This window comes from Malus sylvestris, chromosome 7 (assembly GCF_916048215.2).
Source record: "Malus sylvestris chromosome 7, drMalSylv7.2, whole genome shotgun sequence".
NCBI lineage: Eukaryota > Viridiplantae > Streptophyta > Magnoliopsida > Rosales > Rosaceae > Malus > Malus sylvestris.
This window is the reverse complement of record NC_062266.1, coordinates 19,720,614-19,744,129: the sequence shown is the minus strand read 5'-3', so window position 1 is coordinate 19,744,129 and position 23,516 is coordinate 19,720,614. Positions and strand designations below refer to the sequence as shown.

The 23,516-nt window shown below is 38.8% G+C and overlaps 2 protein-coding genes across 3 annotated transcripts; one reads left to right on the top strand and one right to left on the bottom strand.

Annotated features, from left to right (window-relative positions):
- Positions 1-1,728: 1,728 nt before the first annotated feature.
- On the top strand, positions 1,729-6,978 carry LOC126628579 (ascorbate transporter, chloroplastic-like). Of its 2 annotated transcripts, XM_050298322.1 has the most exons (12): positions 1,729-2,049; positions 2,693-2,981; positions 3,087-3,285; positions 3,616-3,723; positions 4,006-4,161; positions 4,566-4,781; positions 5,206-5,415; positions 5,610-5,747; positions 5,850-5,951; positions 6,053-6,118; positions 6,328-6,412; positions 6,525-6,978. In XM_050298322.1, the coding sequence occupies exons 1-12, from the start codon at positions 1,995-1,997 to the stop codon at positions 6,620-6,622; spliced, it is 1,722 nt and encodes a 573-aa protein (XP_050154279.1). In that variant the 5' UTR covers positions 1,729-1,994; the 3' UTR covers positions 6,623-6,978. The 2 variants fall into 2 exon arrangements, with proteins under 2 accessions (XP_050154279.1, XP_050154277.1); XM_050298320.1 differs by having other exon boundaries at positions 2,693-3,285.
- A 525-nt stretch (positions 6,979-7,503) lies between these two features.
- On the bottom strand, positions 7,504-10,067 carry LOC126628581 (cytochrome P450 86A8-like). The gene has a single exon (XM_050298323.1). It carries the CDS (start codon positions 9,374-9,376, stop codon positions 7,799-7,801), a length of 1,578 nt encoding a protein of 525 aa, XP_050154280.1. The 5' UTR covers positions 9,377-10,067; the 3' UTR covers positions 7,504-7,798.
- Between the last annotated feature and the right edge of the window lie 13,449 nt (positions 10,068-23,516).

The window sequence follows — 23,516 nt, the reverse complement described above, 5'->3', positions numbered from 1 at the left end:
CAATAATCTTTACCCTTCATATATTAAACTAGATTAGTTTAACATGTGAAATGTCCGTAAAGTATCATCATATGATTGGCTTTAGGGTACATTTCCAACAGTTTGCGCTCACGTGTTCGTAAAGACGCGTTCTATGCAAGGTGATAAAGAGTGATAATAACTCGAATGTCCACGTAGGACTTCCATCAATCAGGGGCATTTCGTAATTTCTCAAGGTTAGGCAATAAAATAAGTATAAATTTGGGACGGGATGTCACGATGACTGTCTAGACCCACGAGATTTTCTATGTTCGGGAGGTGTTGTCTCTCTTGATCCCCGAAAAATTCAAGTTCGTCAAATCTTAGACGGCGTGGTTCCGACCGCAATACCCCTGTCACTCCTTAGGGAGGATTTTGTGGACTTTGCGGTTTTTCTCTAGCAACCACGCCAATAACCTGCCCATCATTTGCCGAGGCTCTTCTCTAGTTAGCGATGCCTGCTTGCCTTGGAACAATAGGGGAGGTTATGGGATCTCCTCAAGAGTTATGGCACTTCTATATTAATTATTATGAATTTGTATTAATTTTGCACTAAAAAAAATACTATTCATGAGGTTTGGAGGGTTTTAAAAATCTAAACGATGATATAATCATCGTCCTGAGCGTAGAAGATGCAATCACGAACGTTTTTATATTCTTTTCACATTTTTCACACTTTTACATTAATTAGTATGAACTTTTATTTATTTTGAACTCTCCTAAATACACGTTCATGAGGGTTTGTAGTGTTTTAAAAATCCAAACTATGTTGGACCCATCATCAAAGTTTAAAGGGTGCGATCATGAGTATTTGCATATTTGTTTTCACATTTTTCACACTTGAAAATTAATTATTATAAATTTTTTAATGTGCTTTGGTATTTTTAAATTGCTTTGATATTTTTAAGGTGCTTTGGATTTTTTTTAATCTCACTTATGTGGGATTAAATACCATGGTTACTGAAGTACGAATTTTTTTAGGAGTTCAAATTAAACCAACTATTTTCTTATCGGATTGAAACAGATTACTCACGGGTAAATATGTTAAGAACTTGTTATTAACAAATTATTAACGTGTAACCCAAAAACAACATGATTAGCTAACCTATTGACCCAAAACTCATTATTTTCATGTCGTTTCGGATTTATCTGGTCCAGGTTTCATTGTCACTCTAACACACAAGAATTTTTGCATCTCTCAACAAAACTTCAATGTGAAATCCAGTTAGGTTATCCATTCACAATTCTCATCATCTCAAGCAATAGTGTGTGACAATTATAGCAAATAATAGTAAAAGGTTAGACGATTTTGTGACATGGGAGTGAAATTAATAAAATCTCCAGACTGACGTTACATTACGATCCCCACTTTCCACGTATGACTTAGCTACGTATACGAATATTCCCCGTCGGCTCAATTATGCGCCGATAAAATTTAAACAAAAATAAACACAATAAATAAAAAATTTGCAATCGTGATTTTTGGTGTCAATTCTCAAAAATACCCATACTTCTTCCCTCTAATTATCCTTTCGCCCTTCTAAATCCACTGGATATCCAGCTTGCATGGAGGGGTATTTGGATAACTTTGTCCTCTTCCCTCACCCTCACGAAGATGATATTCCACGTGTCAGCCTGTCAACCCACCTTCCTTCGACTACCACGCCCACCCAATTTTTCCCGCTTGTTTAAATAATAAAAAAAGAAAAAAATCAGAAAAAAAAAATGTTTGTATGAGAAAAAAGCGTCTGGTTATCCTCTCAACCGTCGGGAGAGAGTGAAAACGACCGAGAAGCAGCGAGGCACACAGAGAGAGCCCCAAAACGGCGTCGCATGGAATCGTCTCTCACAGCCACTGCCTTTAAGCTTTCTGGTCGTTCGACTTTCTGAATTCCGAAATGGAGTGAGAGTTTCGTTGAACCTGCAACTGTTGATTCAGTGAGGTATAGCTTGCTTTTGGTTGGGGGATACGTTCAATGGCGATCGGCGGTTTGATATCGAACCGGAAATTCGGTTCTTTTGTCGGTTCAGGTATAGTAGCTTCACTACCTTGTTCTGAATTATTATTTTTAAAATTTTTCAGTATTATTAATTTTGGTTGCATTTTGTGAATTCTTGCTTGTTTGTAGTGGAATTATTGCATGCATGTGGTTGAATTTGATTGCTGTATTTTTTTTTTAGTTTTCCAATTTTGTGAGTTGAACAGTTTAATCTAGTTGCATGCTGCTTTTTCTGCTTTACATTTTCTGTGGATAATTTGGATATGTTGATAGATTTTCAATAGAAAATGGTTGAATTCACTGCTTAATTGTCCTGGGAATGTAGTAATTTAATTGAAAGTTAAACTCTGCTATTAAATTCAACAATTCAATACAATCCGAGGGAATTTACGGTGCATGTAAATTTTTTTCCTAATAAATTTAGATGGGTTTCTTGTTTTTAAACAAACATGTATGTATGTATGTATAAATATGTGTACTGAGAAAATTTGGGAATACTTCTATCTTTCTGAGTTCATCAAGGACTAACTAAATTTGGCTCAAAAAAATTTTAGACAATTTTTATACCAGGCTAGAAATAGATAATGGGACAATTTCGGATTGCTTATACTGTCAACATTTTGATGCTTCGGAGGCGATTACATTGTTACTTTATGACTCTTTGATATTGGCAGGGAAGGTATGTCAAACGAACCACGCCATTGTGCATCACAAGGGAAAGCGTCTGTATTATCAGGGGAAAACAATTTACCCAACTTTACGTACTCCGAGGGCTAGTGGTACTATATCTGGATACTCGTACAGCCCTTATCCGCGTGCAATTAGCTCTTCAGATACAAACATTCGGAGGGCAACATATAGGGTGCGTGATGAAGGTGAAAACCCTCATCTAATTTCTCTGCAATCTAGTATAAGGTCTCAGAGCATCATTACTAAACAAATACTTATAGGAAGTCGTAAAAGGTATCTTTCTTCGAATCACTTTTTTAGAAGTTATTTACAATCAAGAAAGCTGGCTAAGCTTGATTACGGGAAATATCATAAGTATAAACATGCTAAGGTTAACAGGACCTGTGCTTATTACAAGTCAGAGGATAATGACATAACAGAATCAGAGGTGGACTCACTCACATCAATAGAGGGGTCAAGTGGAGCTGTTTTGGCAGCTGGAAGTGTGCGTCAATTATCTTCTTGGTGGGAGATTCCTAAGCGCTGGGTGATTGTACTCCTTTGTTTTACAGCATTCCTATTGTGCAACATGGATCGTGTGAGTATTTTTCCGCTTTTCATCATAGTGCATATATGTTGTTTGAAAGGTTCAAGATATATATACACAATGATACATACATGTATATATATATATATATATAGCCTCTTTCCTCACAACAGATACTCTTGTGTAATTAGTGACAAGGTGTCTTACGCTACCAAGCCAATTTCTTTCAAGATTAAATTATTTTCCTATATGGTAGTAACCTTGATGTTACATCATCATTAAACATAAGCATTTCAAAACTCGAAAATCTGTTTTTAAGGTGTTGGTTTTTTAATGTGATACATCTCAATCAGCTAACAATGTTAAAATTTTATATTCTAGGTAAACATGAGCATTGCAATACTTCCCATGTCACAGGAATTCAACTGGAATAGTGCCACAGTCGGCTTGATTCAGTCCTCTTTTTTCTGGGGTTACCTACTTACTCAGGTTTGACTAAGTATACTAACGTGTGTGCATTACTCAAAGATAAATTACACCTTAATTCTCAATCTCCTCTGAGATCATTAGCGGGCATCTAATCATGATTGTATTCTTAAATGGTTTAGGGATACTGTTTTATTACGAATAGTTGGCTCTGCATATATTTTGTGTTCGAGATACTTATATGATACATGCATATATCTCTATTTCCCATGCAGATGTGCTTAGATTTCTACTCTCAGTTCTCCTGTATGATCGTATTAACTTTATGATTGCTCTTGTATATAGATTCTTGGAGGCATTTTGGCAGATAAAATTGGTGGAAAGCGTGTATTGGGTTTTGGAGTGATCTGGTGGTCAGTAGCGACAATTTTGACACCTATTGCAGCAAAAATCAGCCTTCCATTTTTGCTTATCATGCGTGCTTTCATGGGGATTGGTGAGGTCCGTCTTTTCTAGTGCTTTGCTTCGGATCTCTAGTCCTTTCCGACTTCGACTCTGCATTGTAATATTAATTGAAGTTTTTACCTTTTCGTTTAGGAATTGGCTTGGAATGTATTATTCAGTTTAAGAAACAAGACAGGAGTAAAATAAATAACCTAAAACGATTACCACTTAAAACTTGTATTTGTGTGACAGGTTAATTTCAACACTAATTGTATCATTTCACTTTGGTAGTTCAGCACGCAGAACTTTTCCTTCAGTTTTTATGTATAATTATTTAAATTTTCTCATTTGAGTTATTGTATCTCAGCTTCCTTCTTGAAATAGGATTTTTTTTCTCTTGGTAATTCAAGCAAGGGTTCTCATTGCTGAACAAATTTTCCTTTTTCCTTGTTCATTCACAGGGTGTCGCTATGCCTGCTATGAATAACATACTCTCTAAATGGATTCCAGTGTCTGAGAGAAGCAGAGCACTTTCACTGGTATATACTGGCATGTACCTTGGTTCTGTCACTGGGTTGGCTGTCTCTCCGATTCTAATCCAGAAGTTTAAATGGCCATCTGTGTTTTACTCGTTTGGCTCTCTTGGTAGTATCTGGTTGGCATTATGGCTGAATAAAGTAAGATCTTGCTTCCTTCAACATTTGAAATACTTGAATTACCTTGTCTACTCTTGATTAGGATAGACTATATGGATCATAGACAAATAAATATTATCATATCTCCAGGCTGTTAATATGTTCTTGTTTGAGCCGTGCAATATCCAGTAATTTTTTCCCTTTCATTTCCGGGATTGTGTGAATGAACTACTACCGAGTACTGAGTCTACATTTTAAAAGTAAAAGTGTACAGAATTATTATCACTTGTCTTTTGAATTATAAAATCATATACACTAATTGTTTCTCATGCCCATTCGTCGTACGTAATTGGTGATCTTCTCCTGACACCATGAAAATATATGAATGAAATGCCATGAATGGCACTTCAGATGTTGTTCCATTAAAGTTAACTCTAGAACATCTTCTTTATTGTTGTATCACTAGGCATATAGCACACCAAAAGAAGATCCGGAGCTTAGCACAGAGGAAAAAGAGCTTATCATGGGTGGAAACATATCTAAGGAACCTGTTAAGGTCATTCCTTGGAAGCTAATATTATCAAAACCACCTGTTTGGGCTCTTATAGTCTGCCACTTTTGCCACAATTGGGGAACATTTATTCTATTGACATGGATGCCAACATACTACAATCAGGTTTGGAATTGATTCCTCCAAAATTGAGCATACAGGCACTCATATGCATAGGAAACTAAAAGTAATGTCTCACGCGAAACCTAACCGCATGCAAAATCAACAATTTTGACCCAAACCAGAAGCAGATTTAATGTTAATCCTATCAATAAATTGTTGAGTCACTAAAATCTTTTTACATTGTCTTGCATCTTCAGGTTTTGAAATTCAACCTCACTGAATCCGGGCTCCTCTGTGTCTTGCCATGGTTGACAATGGCTATTTTTGCAAATATAGGAGGCTGGATTGCAGATACACTTGTCAGCAAAGGTTTTTCTGTAACGACGGTTCGTAAGGTAAGGACTAAAATAATCTTGAATTATTAAATGTGTGGTCAGGTGCCGACTTTCCTGTTTTGCGTTTCTTAAGATTTCTACAAATCCGTTTTCTGTTGACAGATCATGCAATCAATTGGGTTTCTGGGACCAGCCTTTTTCCTTACGCTGCTGAGCCGTGTCAAGACACCCGCAATGGCAGTACTATGCATGGCATGCAGTCAGGTAAAAACCAGTTGTTATCAATTTGACCAAGCTTGAATATGTGGTGTTTGGTAAGTATTAGTCCTACGATTATCTGTTCACACGTTCTTTCTTATTGACAGGGATCTGATGCATTTTCACAATCGGGTCTCTACTCCAACCACCAAGACATTGGACCTCGCTATGCTGTGAGTTGCTATCTTATGAAGTTATAAACCTATGGCTACTTGACGAAATTTTTCCACTTCGGAGTTTTGTGGGGAGCAATTTTTCGTTATCAATTTTTAGTCTATTAATTTAACAAGGTTATTTGTGCTTTCAATCCCTTACCAAAGAACTAAACAAGTAATCAAATTGTCTGAATCCTGTGCAATCAAACTTATAAATACAATTACAGGGAGTATTGCTGGGACTCTCAAACACAGCAGGAGTTCTTGCTGGTGTCTTCGGTACAGCTGCAACCGGCTACATACTCCAACGAGGTACAATCAAATGCTTTACTTAATTCAACCTCTCCTGAATTCGCTTTTTGCGCTCAAGTTCCAGTTTCCGGTTTCCAGTTTAGTATTGACTTATTGAGCTTCAATTCTGCAGGTTCTTGGGATGATGTATTCAAGGTCTCTGTTGTATTGTACATCATGGGCACATTAATCTGGAACTTATTTTCAACGGGGGAGAAAATTATTGACTAGAGAAACGCAAGAACAGAAGGGACGGAATTATGACAAGATGGAAGAAACGCAAACACATGAAGGGAAATCTGGCTAAGCGAACTAGCTTTTAAACATCGCCATCGATGGTTTTATAACAACATATGAGGCCCTCTCTGGGTGGGCTTAAGACCCCGCTTTTTACAGGTTAATGCCTTGCTTCGTTTCAGTAAATGGCTCGTAATGTAGAGAAGTTATGGGTAACTTGCACCCGTGAACCTTTTGCTTTGCCCATACAATGCTAATACTTCGTCATCCACCTGAGTTGTTTCTTACTGAAATTCTCCGCAGTTGGATTCACATGCAATAGTAATGCTGCTCGCATTATACCGATTAAATCGCAGATTTGTGATTGGAATTTTCGTTTAGCTGTTAATTTCTTTCCTAATTATAGTTCACAGATTAATCAGAAGAAGAAAGAACAAGAAGCATATGTAGGCCCTTTTTATCTGGAGCTGGTAGGGCCAGGCATTTCCATCCATCATCCACATTCAAGTTGATGGAATATAAGAACCAGCTACATCTGTCTTTCTGACTACCTACATTGGGTCACAGTCACAGACAATAATAGCCTCCATCTTATCTCCCCTTTTAATTGCCATAATTGCCATAAGCTCAAGACTTGCTGCTCGTCGCTCAAGTGGTTAGAATCACAAGAGTTTACCTCAATGGTTGATTGATTATATATAATAATGCATGTATAAAAAGTTGCACTAATATCAAATGGTTGATCATATACACCTTTTCTTAACAAAGCAATATACTCTAAGCTACTGGACGTGAAGTTCAAACTTAAGGGCAAGAGAGCGATACGGGATGTCTCGTCCAGTTCAAACTTAAGTGCAAGAGAGCGATACAAGATGTCTTGCAAATGAATGGTAATAAATATTGATAAAAGTAATTTATGAAATCTGAACAAACAAGAACTTAAAGAATATTAAATGTAAATAAAAATTTGCAAAGCTTTTTGCTTACAAGGGAAAGCTACCACAATGGGCTTTGCTTACCAAATTCCCATTATACCCCTGAGTCCCCTCCCGTTTCCCATGGGTTCCACCACCCCAAAAATTAAACACCCTCTTAAGCCACCCAACCACCACTCCACCGCCACCGACGCCGTTACATTTAACGGCCACACTCTTGCTCTTCCCCTTGCAATTATCCCTCCATTGCCATCTCCTTTTCAATGCTTGACACAATTGCCCCCAGCTCCCTTTTGTGCACATTCACCATGAGTCCATACTTCATGAACAACGTCAACGACATCTTTTGCTCCACCTTGTGGCCCGGCACCACCGTGAGACGGTGGCTGAGCAAAACTGACGCGGTTACCGACTTCATTTGCAAGTAAGCCAAGTCCTTCCCTAGACATATTCTTGGACCGGCGTTGAATGCTACAAATTTATTTGAGTCATGCATTATGAACTTACCATCGGGAGATAGCCACCTCTCCGGACGAAACTCCAGGCAATCGTCTCCCCACGTCGATTTCATCCTCCCCGTCGCATATATGGAATACGTCACCGACGATCCGGCGGGCACGAATGTGCCATCGGGCAAAACGTCGTCGTATACCACATGCTTTGAGTCCTCCGGTACGGAAGGGTACAACCTTAGGCTCTCGGACAACGCTGCCTTAAGGTATATCAATCGGTCAATTTCCTCAAATTCTAACGGCTCATCCAACCAACTCGTCACATCATTACCACGTGTCTCGATTAGAACAGTGCAAATTTCACGGAGGATTTTCTCTTCAATTACTGGGTTAAGAGTGATCAACCAAAAGAACCAGCTCAACGCGGCCGATGACGTGTCGCGTCCAGCTAGGATGAAATTGAGCGCCACGTGTTGGAGAAAAGTGTCCGAGTAGTTCTCTTTTTTCTTCATGAACCGTGACAACAAATCATCGTGTGGGTTCCCATCTTTTTGCTGACTCAGCAACTCGAGCTTACGGGATGCAATCACATCGGATAAATACTCCTCAATATGCACAAGGCTTCGGCTCAAGGTGACTTCCATTCCAAGCCCAAGCCACTTTTTCACCTTCCACAACACCTCGGGCAGAATAAACCGCTGCAGCGAGGCTTCGGTGGCTCGGTCGAAGGCTGTGGCAAAGCCGTTGTCGGGAAGACCTGGGGCGCACGTCTGCGGGTCCTTTCCAAAAGCCAAGCCGCATATGTTATCGAAAGTAAGCCGAAGTAACAAGTCTTGGAGATCAACCGGCTCCGCTTGAAGCTCAGCCGACTTGAGAATTGGGCAGAACCTTAGCTTGATGGCTCGGCTGACCCACCGAGCCATGGCCTGGCGCAGCGTCCGGGTCGTGAATTCCAGTGCGGCCGTCTTCCTCTGAAACAGCCACGTGTCGCCATCCGAGTTGAAGATGCCCTCGCCCAACAGCTCGTGAAACACGGATTGCCAGGTGGGGCCCTTGGGATAGTTGTCGAACCGGGTCTTGAGTATGTGCTCCAGATTATTCGGGTCGCATGTGACGGTCACGAGGCCTTGCTTTTTCGCGAGGAAGGGGATGGCACAGATGCAGGTTTGGTACGTGCCGCCGCAGGCGCGTAGGTTGTCACAGATCCAGTCGTGCAACCGGTCCGAGTTTTCGATGAGACCCGGGAGACTACCCAGTAACGGCCAGACACGTGGACCCTTTAGCGACCGTGAGATGAAGGTGAACCAAAGGAGGTAAGCCGTGATCGCCGTCAAAACCAGCAACGCCGTCCCAATCTCCATATTTTACTTGTCCGCCACGTAATGGTTAACCAAACCCAAAAACTCAGAAAACGGCGATGCAAAACCGGCACTCAATCACTGAACCAGATACCAGCAAGCAAACCCAGAACCTGTTTTCCTCCAAAATATTTTCCCGAGAAAATGTTGTTTTCCGGGAAAGTTGCTTTATTGGTGTGAGTTAATGTGAAGAAGTGGAAGAAGCTACTGCAAAACGTACCTTAGAGAAAAACCCAGGTAGGGAGTTTCATGAATGTTTGAGAGATTTGATTGAGAAAAGGAAGGGACTTTGAAACTTGATGGATCTAAACAAAAAATGGGTAGAGAGGAATAATAATATTGATGATTGATGAGGATTATAAGGTGGTGGTTTGGTGTTGGAGTAGAGAAGAAGCAGGAGAGGAAGCAGAAGATATGGAAGTGGAGGTGTGTGATGTGTGGTAGTACAAAATGGAGTATTATAGAGAGAGATTTATAGGTGAGCAATTTATTGAGGCCAGACTGGTCCTTGACATTGCTCTCTCTCTCTCTCACTGTATTTTTCTCTCACTAAAAATTAAGCTACACAGCACAGCACAGGCGCCATAAATTTCTTCAGAAGTCGTTGAACTTTTTAAAGCTCTCTCGCTCAAAACCTCTCTTCTCTCTCTAGAAAACCAGTGGCTCTAGCAAATTAAGATGCCATTCTCTCTCTCTTTCTCTCTCTCTCTCTCTCTCTCTCTCTCTCTCATGTGCACACAAGGAAACACACACACACACTTACACACCTACTTTTACTGGAAATGGAAGAGGAGATTTAATTCAAGAGCTTTGAATGAAGAGGAGGAAAATTTAATGGGATTAGTTGAGGAACTATATACATGTGAGAGAGAGAGAGAGAGACCAAAGAATAATACCAAACATATTTCCACAACAACAACAAAGTATTTTCTCACTAAGTGGGGTCGGCTATATGAATCCTAGAACGCCATTGCGCTCGGTTTTGTGTCATGTCCTCCGTTAGATCTAAGTACTCTAAGTCTTTTCTTAGGGTCTCTTCCAAAGTTTTCCTAGGTCTTCCTCTACCCCTTCGGCCCTGAACCTCTATCCCGTAGTCACATCTTCGAACCGGAGCGTCAGTAGGCTTTCTTTGCACATGTCCAAACTCATTTTGTGTACGTGTTGATGCTTCACCACCCAACATTCTGTGCCATACAGCATCGCTGGCCTTATTGCCGTCCTATAAAATTTTTCCTTGAGCTTTAGTGGCCTACGACGATCACACAACACGCTGGATGCATGCTTCCACTTCATCCATCTAGCTTGTATTCTATGGTTGAGGTCTCCATCTAATTCTCCGTTCTTTTTGCAAGATAGATCCTAGGTAGCGAAAACGGTCGCTCTTTGGTATTTCCTGATCTCCGATCCTCACCCCTAACTCATTTTGGCCTCCATTTGCACTGAACTTGCACTCCATATATTCTGTCTTTGATCAGCTTAGGCGAAGACCTTTAGATTCCAACACTTCTCTCCAAAGGTTAAGCTTCGCATTTACCCCTCCTGAGTTTCATCTATCAACACTATATCGTTTGCGAAAAGCATATTTCCAAAAAAAAAAAAAAGAACAAAACCAAACAATGATAAATAGGTCATCCATCCCACACAAGACACAGCTATTGTAAAGTCTAATCGGATCAATAGTGGATCGAAAACGGGTCACCCTAGCTTGGCCCTTTTTTCTTATAAGTTATGTTCTTTCATTGGAGCTTTATTTTAATCCAATCTAATTTAAAGGGTGTACTTTTATTATTACGTAACACTCAATATTACAGGTGTTTTAATCGTTAAATTTAATGTTCTCAATTGTTAGATTTTTTTTATTTTTAATGTCAGCCATTCATTTTTTGTACTACTCAATGCTACGTCTCATTGAAGAAAAATTGTTAAACAAAAAGAGAATTCGAACTCAGATGCGAAAAAAAGAGCACACTGATTTGCAATTTGACTACACTCACATATACACATGGTGTTTTAAATTTTAATTGGGTCAATATTTAGGGAAAAGGATCCTCGCCTAGGGATGGGATCCTATGATCGTGATTGTTCATCGTACATCGTGCGGTCAGTTTTCATTAGGTACTATTTATATTTAATTTTAAATTTTAAATTTTAAAATGATTTTTTATCGCACAATGTATTATGAACGGTCACGATCACGGAATCCCTAGGATCCCCAAGAAAAGGACCAAACGAGGATCCTTTTCCAATATTTAGTAGGTTGAAAATGAGTCACCCTAGCTTAGAGAATTCTCGTGCACAACCAAAACCAAGAACATATCCCTATATAAGTATTTCTATTCTCACGTGACATATACTTATTTATATACGTCAGATTGCAACTTAAAATTCTTCTAACTTAGTACTACGGTCTAATGGTATTCTTCTTCACTTATAAGTGAGAGGTTTTAGGTTTGATTCTCATCAAAGGCGAATTCGAACCACATTATTGCTAGTCCAATTGTTAGACGAAGCTCGCCCCCTCCTCCTTGGTGCAAATTATATCATTTGTTCAAAAAAAAAAAGGACCAGCCGATGGCTTCACCATGCAATCCACCCTTCTGAGGGTCAATAAGACTCACAGAGGCATTTCAGCCTCCCCTGGCCACCATCGTGCAATTCACTGGCGACAGGAGTCAAACTCAGGACTTGTCGTGTGGAATAGAAGCCTGAAATTCTTCCGAACAACTAGGCCACCCCACGATGGCATGAATTTAAACCTCGTCGTGTTTTCTTTCTTATAATTAAGTTATATAATGAGTCTTGAATTGTCTCTTTGCATGACGGCGTGAATTTAAACCTCGTCGGTGATTAATCTAACATTTAACTTACTAACGCTATAGCCCCACTCAAATAAAAAATAAAAATAAAAAGGTCTTGAAGTTAAATGAGGAAAATGGGGTTCTTCTGGTTTAGGGTTGGTTGAGCAACCCACCCACAATTTAATACCCCAACCTCTCTTTATTTCTTTTTCTTGTGCGACTCTTTTTTCGCTCATTGAGCAGTCTTATTTGTCTTCTCATATAGATATTCTGCAGAGTTCCCCCCAGAGCTAATAGTAAAAACAATATTGTGGGATTCTTCACACACAGGTTTGACCCTCTCAGTTTTAAAGGTGTTCAATCAATGAAACGATCAAAAAATGCGCGCCTTTCTCTGTATATCTGTACCATGAAGGAAAAAAGTCAAGCCCCTTATACAATATATTTAGGTCACCTGAATGCAGACCTCAATTTTTGCGCATTTTGGCAGACTATGGCAGTTCATCATATATCGGGATGCATATGAAACCTGGCGTGCTTTGTATTGTGCTCTTGTGCAGCGGTAAGAGTTCACATTCCCTATCCTAAATTGCATTGAATTGAAGGAGGTTTTACAAGTTTTGGACAATTTTCTCTTACCTGACTATCTTATAATAATACGTATGAGATGCATATTGCAACCGAAAATGTATGAGATCATGCATGTGTTGTCCGACCATGAATATGATGGATAGTTCATTGGGTTGATTCTTAGGCCATCTCCAACCGAAGGGTCCAGATGGCCAGAGGGCCGAAAATAGCCCTAAAATCGTCTCCAACCGAAGGCTAGGCCAGAGGGCTCGGGAATCTGGGAGGGCCCCACGGGATCGGAGAGGGCTGGAGGGCTGGAGGGCTGGCTGCTTTCGGCCAGCTAGCCAGCCCCGGGCTGGCTATTTTTTTTTTAATGTTTCTCATTTCTGTCGGTTATAACCGACAGAAATAATATAATATATATAATATAAATTATTTTTGTCGGTTATAACCGACAGAAATAACAATTTGAATTTAAACTTCCAACGGCTAGCGCCACTAGCCGTTGTAAACCTTTTTTTTTTTTTTATGAATTTAAACCTTTTTTTTTCTTTTTTTTTCTATAACTTCCTATAACTTCTATTTTACAAAATTTGTTTCAATTTTTTTAATTCTATTTTTTTCCTATAACTTATATTTTACAAAATTTGGTTCATATTTTTTTCATATAACTTCTATTTTACAAAATTTGTTTCATATTTTTTTTTAAATTCCATTTTTTTCCTATAACTTCTATTTCACAAAATTTGTTTCATATTTTTTTTAAATTCTATTTTTTTCCTATAACTTCCTAAACCATTATACAACATTAAATTAAATTAAGTAACATGAAACAAAATTAAACAATATGAAACAACATTAAATAACATTAACCAACATAAAAATTATACAACACTAACCAACATGATTTTTAAATCAAATTAAGTTGTAGTTTTTAAATAATAAATTATGTTTGGCCCTATGGCCCTTTGGCCCTCGGTTGGAGACGGTTTTCTGAGACAGGGCTAAAACGAGCCCTCTGGCCCTCTGGCCCTCGGTTGGAGACGGAGGCAAATATGGCCCTATACTGTTCATTAAAATATTAATATCTTGGAGAATCTTGGAGGGCCAGAGGGCTAAAACGAGCCCTCTGACCAGCCATCGGTTGGAGATGGCCTTACTTGAATGCCTTCTAGATTCACAGTTTGGTAATAGGCATCAGTTATGTTCTCCTAGACCCTAGGATTCAAGGAAATTATAAGCACTTACATTTCAATCTTAATCAAACGGTGGAGGAGAATAAATGTTCCTTTAGTTTTTGTTGTTTTACTTTTTCCTTCACCATTGGATTAAGATCAAATGGTACGTGGCTCCAATTTCCTTGGACCTTAAGGCTGAGAGATCGAATGGTATGTGACCACAATTTCCTTAAACCCTATGGTCTAGGAGAATGGAGTTCCTGCTTATATTACGAAAATGTGAGTGTAGAACACGTTCAAGTAAAAAGAGATGGCCTTAGTATAAGGAGTTTTCTACTTTAAAAGCAAGTTTGACAAGAAAACGTTAGTGTACGCACTTCTACGATCATAAATGTGAAAGTGGATGTGCCCTACGTGAGACTATATATCATGCATGTGATCTCATGAAATGGGTTTGTGCGACCTAACCATATATTTTGAAGCATTCCACCATTTAGGTATGCTTAGCTAATGACCACGTCGATCATGTGCAATTCTGACAAAGCTTCACTTATTAGCTAGCTAGGTTGCGCATTGTATGTTGAGTACATACTACTACAATGGATTAGAATTTGTAAATAAAACATCCATTGATCATATCACTTTCCCAGAACTGCCATATTTGTGCCAGCTTTCCCCATCCGATTGAGATTATTAATTAGTCGCATGCAAGCTAGTTTGACGAGTAAACCATAAATTGAAGACTATTAGTGTTAATTTTTCGTTTTTTGCGATTGTCATTTTAGTGTTGCAAGTCGCCCTCTACCATTATCATGGAGAGAAGTGTTACCCTTGCATCACGGCGTGGGTTTCGAACCCCGTCGATCGTCTCCCTAATGTAACATCTAATCTAACAAATTTATCATTTGCCTAAACAAAACAAAAAAATTCATTTTAGTGTCGAAATCATCAAATAATTTTGTATTGTCGAAATCAATCATTTGTATTTGATAGTGCATGATTCATTGATTATTCGTGTTAGCAAGCCATGGAATTTTCAAGCTCAATGTAAATGACCAATTGACCAATTGACTTACTAAACTTGTTTATGTCATCTCGAACCATTTCGTGTAAAACTTATCACATTGACCATGCAGTGATTAGATATTCTGCTATCTTACTTTGCACGACTTTCTATTTTGATAACTTTTTTAATGGATGATATAGTTAGAGTGCTACTAAGTCCACCCCATTATCTTATTTTTTCACCCACATTTTAATGAAAATGTTAATGTCATGTTTATCCTTTTAGAAAAAGACCTTTAAATCCCTACCCATTTCTCTCCACCACTGTCTCTCTTCCCCGTTCTTCTCTCTTCCATTTAATCTCTCTCCATCCGAGAGAAAGATCTAGTTTTTCCGGCGGCGGAAGAAGTTCAAGAATCTGCCGACAGCCAGCATTTCTCATTGTTCGTTTCTATGATTTCTAGGGCTCCAATTCCAAATATGTTAATCAATTTGCAGTGTTTTCCAATAAATTTTTAACGTTTTAACGTTTTAATGCATTTTTGAATTGCATCTTTAATTTGATAGCTTCTAGCTCATTTGAATCAAATCTCAGCTTTAGAATTTTTTTACTTTCACTTTCACTTTTTGGATTTAATTCTTTCGATTTGAACGAAATAAGTTGAATTGAGGAAGCAGATCTCTTGCTCTCTGCAAGTCTCCAACAAAACCAATGATTGTGGCTTTCAAGGTTGTAAATTTTCACCAGATAAATTTCTGGGTTTGTTCAGTTTGTACTGTTAGAGATTTGCAATCTTGATTTTGGTGTAAAGTTAGTTCAAGGGAAGGGACTGGTGGTGGAAACAGAACATTGGAGATGTGGTGGTATAAAGGTTATTTTAGGAATAATAGTGGGCGGGAAAATAAGATTTAAATTTTTAAAATTTTTATGGTGGTGGGATAATAAGGTGGGTGGAAAAATAGGACAATGGGGTGGGTTTAACAATACTCTATAGTTAACACTCAAACGAGTCAAATAAAAGGAAAACTAATGAAAATGGCTTGAAAACTTTGAGTTTTAATGATAAGGACAAAATAAAGAGTAAAGTGAATAGTACCAGGTTTGACTTTTTAGTGTAAAAATATAGTTTTTCGTTAAAGTGAACAGTACCGTGGGCTTTTCATTAAAACTCCCTAAAATAAATGTACGCGGATGGCCTCTTTATTATGGATAACTAATGGTTAAAGTATTTTTATGGAAATATATAAATAAATAAATTAGAGAAAAATATAGAAATGGAGAATGAAGTCTCAACTTCACCTCATATAAAACTCTTAAGTTTAGGCTTAAATCGACAGATATCATCGATATTCTAAAACATCTGTTAAATAACAGAGAAACTCTTATATTCCGTCTAAACCTAATGTTTAAAATATCCTGGATATGCTCAATATTTCTACAGAAATACCCAAAAATTTAAGGACTTATGATGGAGGAGATGAACAAGAATTTGATGGAGTTACATGCTTAAGCCCGTTTACTGGTGAGTGTGTCTTTACTTATACCACCTAAGATGAAGATCATGGTTGTAGAGAAGTCGGTGTAGACCTTGGTGCAATTGAAAAGCATATGTAGAAGGCCGAATCAAAATGAAAGATTTACTATCATTTTTAACTCCCCTAGGCCTATGCATTCTTTATGGCTTAATTTCTTTATTTATGATGAAAATTTCAATTATTATGTATAATTTATTCGTTTTAGTGAAATGCTTTATTTTATTTTATTACTTATCATTAGAAAGAAAACTAGAAAGAAGTTTTCTTTCTCACATATCACATACTTATTTTTTACACAGTATCTGATCATTAATTCATGATTCATATGTATGTTGTGACCTAATATGACATTCCCTAGACAATAACTTTAAATTTTCATGTTTTTGAGCAAATTTTCATGTTTTGGAGCGAGGATAGATAAAAAGTCGGTTCAACCGTTCAAACCAGCCAAATCAAACTAATTTCATCGGCTTGTAGGAAAACAAAAAATCTTGCATGTAAACCGAATGACTTCTTTGACATTGAACAACTTAGAACTAGTTTGAAGTAAAAACAGGCAACGAGCTAGCCGAATTGTTCAAACCATCTAAATCAAACTAATTTCAGCAGATCGTAGAAAAGTAATCAAAATTTATGTATCAAAATATAAAACTATTTAAAACTGATCATCTCCCTCGTCCGAAACCCATCCACATCATGGCAAAGCTTTTAGTTGTGGAACTAATGCCATCCATTTTTTACAGAAATCCAAACGGTTTACACGATAACAGAAATTTTGGAGTGACTGGTTTGGATCTAGACATTCCACTAGAAAAGCCTACACTTCCCCCATTTGTTTAGATAGAGATTTTGACTCCTAATGACTTAGAATTAACTAGTTTAACAAAACAAGATAATTTAGGTACAACATCATATAGGTTGGTGTTATGTTCCTTGTAATTGTGATTGCTCTGATCACAAGTGTCAGGATGAAATTGTAAGGGAAGGGTTAATTGTAAGAGATTTTTGGGGTTTTATTATAATAGTTGTAAGTATAAAGAGTCATTTGAATAGACTTTGTCCTTGAGTGCTGAGCTAGCAGAGAGGTTGTTAAATTCCCCACATTTGTGGTGGCAAAGGGATTATTGAAATTTAATCAGAAATTACTATTATGTTTGGTTCCTTCTTCCTCTTCCTCTTCCTCCCTTCTCGCCATTCTTCCATTAACGCAGGTCAAGGTCGATCCAGATTGCTGGGGTACTAACATTGGTATCACCCACTGATCCTGGACTCCCTTCCTCATTTATGCCCCATCACCGCGCCACTCCCATGGATGATCGTGTTTCTGCTCTGGAAACTACCATTGCTAACCTTCCGACCATGATTGTGGCGGCAGTCAACTCGTCCGTTCACTCTGGGGTCACTGAAGCTTTCACCGCTCAGCTTCCATTAGCTCTCGAAACTCGCTTTCCAGTGTATTTCGAGCAATTCCGCCGTGACCTCACTATCTGCAATGATCGGACCCACTCTTCGTTTCTGGGTTGTCCAGATCATCCACCCGATTCTGATTTGGACCAGATTCCACCCCGCTATCCTCTTATTAACCCTGGCGGTGGTCAACCCTATCGGCTGCCATAGACGCCTCGGGTTGATTTTCCTTACTTCTCTTAAGGCGATGACCCCCTCGCCTTGATCTATAAGGCCGATCGGTTTTTTACGTTTTACAACACTTTTGACACACAAAGGGTACTCACTGCCTCCTTCCACCTTGATGGTGAATCTTTGCAATGGTTTAAATGGATGGATTGTACTCGATCACTCTCTCGCTGGGAGGATTTCACCAGAGCCTTTTGCCGCGAATTTGGGCTATCAGAATTTGACGATGGTGCATAATCTTTGTTCAAACTGCGCCAAATAGGTACCCTTCGTGAGTATATCTCTAAATTTCGACATTTGGCTAATCGCACATTTGATTTAGGTCCTATTTTACTTAAGAGTTGCTTTTTGGGGGGTCCCGAGCATGAATTGAAATATGATGTGAAACTCCATAAACCTACCAATGTACATGAGGCGATAGCCATTGCAGTTCAGGTCGATACTAAACTTGTTGAGTTAAAATTGCATGTTCCTAGAGCCATTACTGCTGCTAAACCTGTTCCCCCAGCTCCCACTTTCCACCATGTACCTCTCCCTGGTAATTTGCCGGTTAAGAAACTTACCCCAACTGAAATTCAACAGAAGACAGAAAAAGATGAGTGTTGGTTTTGCAATGACAAATGGGTTCAGGGACACAAATATGGGCTTAAGCAATTACTCATGCTAGATTTGGGGGACAACGCATTTTGACGATGAGGGGGAAACCACCAACCCCGAATTGCTTACTATAATGATGAGTGGGTGCACTTTTTATGGCACTTGTGATAAGCCGACCCCTAGTACTATGAAAGTAGAGAGAACCATTAATGGTCACTCTGTCAAAATCTTACTAGACTCGGGAAGCACCCATAACTTCATTGATTCAAATTGCTTAAACATTAGGGACATCCAATGCACTCCACTAAATCCTTTGAGGTTATGATTGCTGATGGTGGTAAAGTCAAGAGTTCAGGTTGCTGCAAGGCCTCTACGCTTTCACTTGAGGGTTATAATTGTTTGGTATATTTGTATTATCTCCCTCTTAGTGGCTATGATGTGGTTTTAGGGGTTCAGTGGCTCTCTACGGTTAGTCTGGTTTTATGGGATTTCAATCTACTCAGTACTCACTATGGAGTTCACTCGCATTAATCATACCTACAAACTGTTCCATATACCTTCCACTGCCCCATTAATTCAAGAGGTCTCTCTTCAACAATTGGAAAATGAACTTCTTAACTCCAATTTGGGATTGTTCTTGTATTCCATGGAGGGCAAGAGGAATGAAGTCTCTGACCTTTCCCCATTCCAACAACAAGAACTCCAACATCTCCTTGACTCATTTGTAGGCATCTTTGAGGTCCCTTCAAAACTGCCCCTTTCCCGAGTTTATAACCATCGCATTCCTTTGGTACATGGAGCACAACCCTGAAACATTCGACCTTCTCATTATGGTCCCCTCCAGAAAACAGAAATTGAAAAGGTTGTGGAGGAATTACTTGCTGCAGGGTTCATTCGGCCTAGTCACATCCCTTCTCTTTCCCTGTCCTCTTAGTGAAAAAGAGCACTTGGAGGATATGCATTGACTACAGGGAACTTAACACTCTTACTATTAAAGATAAGTACCCTATTTCATTAATCGATGATCTCTTGGATAAGCTTTTTAGTGTTATTTATTTTTCTAAGTTGGACCTCAGATCTGGATATCACCAGATCCTAATGCACCTTAGAGATATTGAAAAGACATGCTCTTAAAACTCATGAAGGACATTATGAGTTCTTAGTAATGCCATTTAGGCTTCCTAATGCTCTAGCTACCTTTCAAAATTTAATGAATGATCTGTTCAAACCATACCTCAGGAAATCTGTGTTGTTTTCTTTGATGACCTTTTGATTTATAGCAAGACTTGGACTGAGCACTTGGCACATTTGAGGACTATTTTTAAGATCCTACAACAGCACCGGTTGTATCTTAAGATGTCTAAATGTTCCCTAGGTCAGCAAAGGGTAGAATATTTGGGGCATATTGCATCCAAGGATGGGGTTGAGGCTGACCCAACCAAGTTGCAGGCAATCCGAGACTGGCCTACCCCCAACAACTGTCAAACAATTGCGAGGTTTCCTTGGTTTAACCGATTATTACAGGAAGTTTATTCCTGGTTATGGGGGAATCTATCAACCCTTGTATGAATTGACCAAAAAGGATGCCTTCCAGTAGTCTAAGGTTGCTGCAAGTGCATTTGCTAAGTTGAAAGAAGTGATGCTTTCCCCACAAGACCTTGCCCTTCCTGACTTCTCTAAGCCTTTTGAAATTGAATGTGATGCCTCCGGGTTGGGAATTGGTGCAGTTCTACAACAAGGTTGAAGACCAATTGCATTTGCTAGCCAAACCCTCGGACCAAGGAACCAATCTTTATCCAATTATGAAAGAGAACTCATTGCTATAGTCTATGCAGTGAGGAAATGGTAAAACTACCTTCAAGGAAGGCATTTTATTATCAAGACCGACCATAATAGCTTGAAGTACTTTTTGAATCAAAGGGCTAATACACCCTTCCAACAGAAATGGGTTTCTAAACTATTGGGGTTTGATTACGAGATCCAGTACAAAGTAGGACAAGACAATGTGGTTGCAGATGCATTGTCAAGGGTTCAAGGTGTTGCCCCACTCCAAGACCTTAATGCCACTGAGTCTATTGAATGTGCCTACATTTCTTACCCATATAGTGGTTGGTTGGATGACCTAAGGAAGTTTAATGAAGGTGATGAGTAGATTTTGCAGAAGATACAGGAAGTGAGGGAAAGTGCTCATACTGGTGTTGGTAGTTCTACCCTTGGTAAATTTTCCATTAAGAATGGCTTTTTGTGTTATAAGAAACAGATTGTGCTAAGTCCTGATTCATAATGGATATGCAAACTCATTGAGGAGTATCATTCTACCCCAGCTGCTGGACACCAAGGAATGGTCAAAACATATCATAGATTGAAGAAACAATTCTATTGGCAAGGAATGAAGAAGCACATTAGGCGATTCATTGCTACCTGTCACACTTGTCAACAAAACAAGTATGAGACAATTTCCCCTCCAGGTTTGCTACAACCCTTGCCTATACCAACTAGGGTTTAGATTAATATAAGCATGGATTTCATAGTTGGCCTTCCACTATGCAAAGGAAAATCTGTGGTAAATAGGTTGTTAAAGTATTCCCACTTCATAGCCTTATGTCACCCTTACACTGTCTCCACTGTTACCTAAGTGTTCATTGATCATGCCTTTAAATTGCATGGAATGCCTCACTCCATAGTTAGTAATCTGGACCCCATCTTTATTAGTGCATTCTAGAAGGAATTTTTTAAGTTCTAGCAGTCTAAACTTTGTATGAGTTCAGGCTATCATCCTCAAAGTGATGGACAAACTGAGGTGATGAATCGATGCCTTGAAACTTATCTAAGATACTTTGTGGGGGAACAACCTCGAAAATGGGTCCAATGGCTTACTTGGGGCAAATGGTGTTTTAATACATCTTACCACACATCTTCGAGGTTTACTCCCTTTGAACTTGTGTATGGATACACTCCACCACATATCACTGCCTATGAACCAAGTACAACTAATGTGGATGCAGTGGAACAAGGCCTTTTGGAAAGGGATAGGGTGCTATCTGTGCTTCATTCCAACTTGGTAAAAGGCCCAAAACAGAATGAAAGTGTAAGTAGACAAGAAGAGGAGTGAGGGGCAATTTTCTGTTGGAAACTCAATGTTTTGAAATTGATACCATATCAACTGCAATCATTGGCACCACACAGTTATCACAAGTTACAGCCAAGGTATTATGGACCCTATGAGGTGATAGAGAAGGTTAGTACAGTTGCATACAAATTAAGGCTCCCTATGGAAAGCAAAATACATCCAGTATTCCATGTGAGTAATCTCGAGAGACAGTTGGGTTCCAATACTGTTTTGCAGTCCATACTCCCTTAGGTTTTGGATGATGGACTATCTCAACCCTCTCCAAAGAAGATTCTAGCTCAAATGATTTATAAGAAGTGCAATTCAGCAGGTGTTCAATTGCTGGTTCATTGGATTGATCAAGAAGAAGTCGATGCTACTTAGGAAGATTTTGATGAATTCCAAGCCAAGTTTCCAGAATTTTCTCTGTAAACCTTATGGACAAGGTTCTTGAAGGGGGAAGTATTGTTATGTTCCATGTAATTGTGATTGCTCTGATCACAAGTGTCAGGATGAAATTGTAAGGGAAGGGTTAATTGTAAGAGATTTTTAGGGTTTTATTATAATAGTAGTAAGTATAAGGAGTCATTTGAATAGACTTTGTCCTTTAGTGCTGAGCTAGTAGAGAGGTTGTTAAATTCCCCACGTTTGTGGTGGCAAAGGGATTATTGAAATTTAATCAGAAATTACTATTCTGTTCCTTCTCGCCATTCTTCCATTAAAGCAGGTCAAGGTCGACCCAGATTGCTGGGGTACTAACAGTTGGGTGGCTTGCAAAGCTATGAGCTCTGCTCAAGTTTAGGGTAGGAAGACCATGTATATAATGTTTTTCAAGCATATCATCCCTTCCCTTAATTAACAGTTGTCACACAGACTTTTTGTGACACTGTATAGGTGACGTGCAGCGTGACACTCAAAATTCGTCACATATATTATTACGTGACAAATTTTCAATGTTCTGTGACGGTTGGCGAGGGTCACCAAAGCCCTTTTTTTCTTATAGTGAAAGACCATGTGCTTACAATGAATATGTGTCGTCAGCTTCAAACGAATATCTCTATTGTTTTTTATACCAAGCCCTATTAGTGACCCACAACTCTCGAGTTCTTAAGAAAAATGTTAAAATCTCATCGGTCTAGTGGTACTTTTCTTTTCTAATATTAAAAAAAGTCAAATTCCCTCTACAGAGCCATGTGAATGTGATATAAAATTTCCTCTGCAGGGTCATAAATCTTATTTTTCTTCCATTGATTTGGATTTTGAGAGGTTAAACAGCACTTAACGAAAGAATCAACTCGTTAAAATTTGGCAGAAGGAAGCTACAATAGAAAAACAATTCCAGAATTGTGATCGAATTTGTATAGGAAACAACATTTACAAGAAGTTACATGCCCCGCAACTTCCTAGGATGTAACAATGTTTGGTTGGTTAAATATAATTGTTAGATGGCAATCCTGCAGAAACATGGGCCAAAGTACTGTCTGAAACTCAAGTCCAATGGTGCTACCCCCAGCTATCAGAAAGATCACGACAATCAGTATATCCACTCAACACCAGTCATTTTATGTTTCTCAACAAAGATGAGGATTAGATAATTTGGATAGTTCAATGATTCAACAAAGTAGGAGGGTAACTTAGTTGAAAACCAGGTAAGTTTCCTCATCCTCGAGAATAAACTAGCAACCGTATCACATATACCTCACCCGAAAAGTAGA

What these genes read in the sequence shown, in the direction of transcription:
- LOC126628579 (XM_050298320.1), top strand. Translation starts at nt 1,995, where the DNA reads ATGGCGATCGGCGGTTTGATATCGAACCGGAAATTCGGTTCTTTTGTC. An exon ending in TGGCATTATGGCTGAATAAA is followed by an intron (nt 4,782 to 5,205) that starts GTAAGATCTTGC and finishes TTGTATCACTAG; the next exon opens with GCATATAGCACACCAAAAGA. An exon ending in CGGCTACATACTCCAACGAG is followed by an intron (nt 6,413 to 6,524) that starts GTACAATCAAAT and finishes TCAATTCTGCAG; the next exon opens with GTTCTTGGGATGATGTATTC.
- LOC126628581 (XM_050298323.1), bottom strand. Translation starts at nt 9,376, where the DNA reads ATGGAGATTGGGACGGCGTTGCTGGTTTTGACGGCGATCACGGCTTAC.